The following is a 2,576-nucleotide window of genomic DNA, read 5'->3' as shown; positions in this document are numbered from 1 at the left end:
CGAAAGTAGTTCCGAGACTACACACGGTACTCGCATGATACGGAATCAGAAAACGACAGTATCATGTTACGGATTTTTCAATATGGCGTGCTATATTTTCACTGTTGGATATGGAAAAGTATTTTGATAGGCATATAATAAAATGTTTTATTATACATGTATACATGACGCTATACAGGTTAACGAGAGTGTTAAAACTACTTGTACATTTTCCGTTTCTACCTTTTGATTCATTTACAGTGAAATGGAATGACTGGAGTTAAACAAACAGAAATGATCAGCTCAAAACATGTGTTGCACAACATATTACGGAATTGATAAAATTTACTACCGGTATTCTATGTATTCTATTACCTCGACGTAATACCTTTTTAAGGTCACCATTTACAAACCGGTACCAAATACATTTTTCATGAATAATTGTATTAAAACTATTATATATATATAAGGTTTTTATGACATTTTGACTATGTAATACACCAGTCATGATATAGAATTATCGTATAGTAACATTTAGAAATGTGTGCTTTATAAGCTGCAGACTAGAACATATATTTCTTATTACATATGTTCTTAACAAATACAGCTTTATTTATTCATCGAAATAATGACACATCTCAAATAAAGCACATTTACACTTTAAGCTGGCACAATAAAACATTGCAACAATTATTTCTGGCATACACGCATTTTTTGTTCCTACAAAGAAATTTTATATCGATGTCTCATTACCACAAGACACAGGTCATATCAACTTCTCTAAAACCTGTTTCTTCAGTGGCATAACACGATATCATTTAAACGAAACTATCCACCAGTTACCCTGTAGTGACTGTGTTAACGGATATTGTGCAATTGAGGCCGGACACTGATAGATAAATGGATCATGGAATATGTAATAGATACAGTACGAATATTTCTTCTAGAGGTGTCCTTTTACAGAGTGAGAAGCCGCTTCGCTAGGACGAACACCAATTTTGTCCGAGGCGAAACCGAGGATAAAATTGGTGTTCGTCCTGGGAAACAGTTTCTTACGTCTGTAAGAGGACACTTTTGAATAAAAAAGGAGTAACTGTATCTGACTTATACGACGATAAGTGTATTGCATATGTTAGTGGGCAAATAAATGCATTAATAAATAAATACGGATTTATAAATATATACATGTAAAAAGAAACATTTTTCTGAAAGATAATCATTAGATTATAATCATGGCCCTTTTAAATACAATGTATCGGCTAGTGGAAATACTCGAAATTCTCGTGCACTGTCCGCTTTTAACCGTAAGAATACACTCTTTTAATAGCTCTGCTTGGGGTATAGTGGTATAACAATGGTTAAATGCCATCTCACTTTAACGTCTGATAGTCGTATATCAATATCAATGATTTACTATTATCATTGTATGCTTTTTCAGGCCAAAGCATTCCTGTTATAAACAATAATAACCGCGAATCTTTTTTGTCTACGAATAGAGTAGTGGCAATGGGTAAGAACCCAATGTTTCAATCCGGTGCATGTAAAATTCAAATGTAATCATCATTTGTAAGAAAATCCTTCCAGGCAAAATGTTGAAAAAAGGCAGGAAGAATCGCGGAATTTTATTTTCTAAAGGATATTACATCATTGGTAAATGAATCTGTTCATTGGTTGTCCACACAAATGAATAAATTCAAGATATGGAAAAGAGAAAACAAAACTATTAATATTAACAAAAGGAAACACTATTGTCCACTTCACGTTATTTCTTATCCGATAACACTCCCGGCTTCTGTTTCCTTAAGAAGAAATCCGGAGAAAAATGTGTAGTGATGCCCAAGAATTTTGGTGTCGGCATCGATATTTTGAATGGAAATGTCATCACCGGTGTTCAGTTCAACCACAATCGTGCTGCCGGAGGTATCGTAGCCTGAATTGTGCACGTACAGTTGGCAAAGCATCTGACCATTTTTCATCCATTTTAAGCGATCAGCAGTATTCGGATAGGAAAATAACGTTGCGGAAAACACATAGATACCGTTGATGGGCGCTATAAAGACTCCTTGGTGATAAGCGCTTCCAACGTTTGTTATGGCATTGTCGAAGTTAATATTTTCACCAGCACCGAGGTGTTCGGAGTCATTGGTTAGCGTCGCGAAAAAAGCTATTGCTCTTGTATTAGCGTGTCGCCTGTATCTTGAAATGTAAGGATCATCAATAGATACACGTTTGTGTTTATGAACTATCCCGCTAGTGTATTCCATATTGTCATCGCCTCCTCTGTCTGTTTCATTTTGCGCTTGAAGCGAGTCATTTTGCTTGTCAGATTCAGTGATTGTATTTTTCTGGGAGTCTTTCTGTTGCGTCGAAATAGTCAGTTGTTGCAGTCTTCGTTCTAAGTCTACATTTATCTCGGCCTGTTTCATATTTGTTTTCTCAAGGCGTTCGACTCTTCCAACAAGTTCTTCAATGATGGCATCCTTTGCATCGAGGCGCTCAATAAGGTTTGCAATGATAGCGTCCTCGATCTCCCTTGCGTCAACACCACAGTTAAATAGAAAAGCTACTAGAATCACTGAAATCATGAGTCTTTTCAT

The 2,576-nt window shown here is 35.8% G+C and overlaps 1 protein-coding gene across 1 annotated transcript; it reads right to left on the bottom strand.

Moving 5' to 3' along the window:
• Positions 1-1,748: 1,748 nt before the first annotated feature.
• LOC128215064 (uncharacterized) lies at positions 1,749-2,576 on the bottom strand. Its single transcript, XM_052921790.1, has one exon. It carries the CDS (start codon positions 2,574-2,576, stop codon positions 1,749-1,751), a length of 828 nt encoding a protein of 275 aa, XP_052777750.1.

Source organism: Mya arenaria, chromosome 13 (assembly GCF_026914265.1).
Source record: "Mya arenaria isolate MELC-2E11 chromosome 13, ASM2691426v1".
NCBI lineage: Eukaryota > Metazoa > Mollusca > Bivalvia > Myida > Myidae > Mya > Mya arenaria.
Note: the sequence above shows the minus strand (reverse complement) of the source record. Positions and strands in the feature narration are given on the sequence as shown.

Bases quoted from the DNA above. Each gene is read 5' to 3' on its own strand.
- LOC128215064 (XM_052921790.1), bottom strand. From the start codon at position 2,576: ATGAAAAGACTCATGATTTCAGTGATTCTAGTAGCTTTTCTATTTAAC.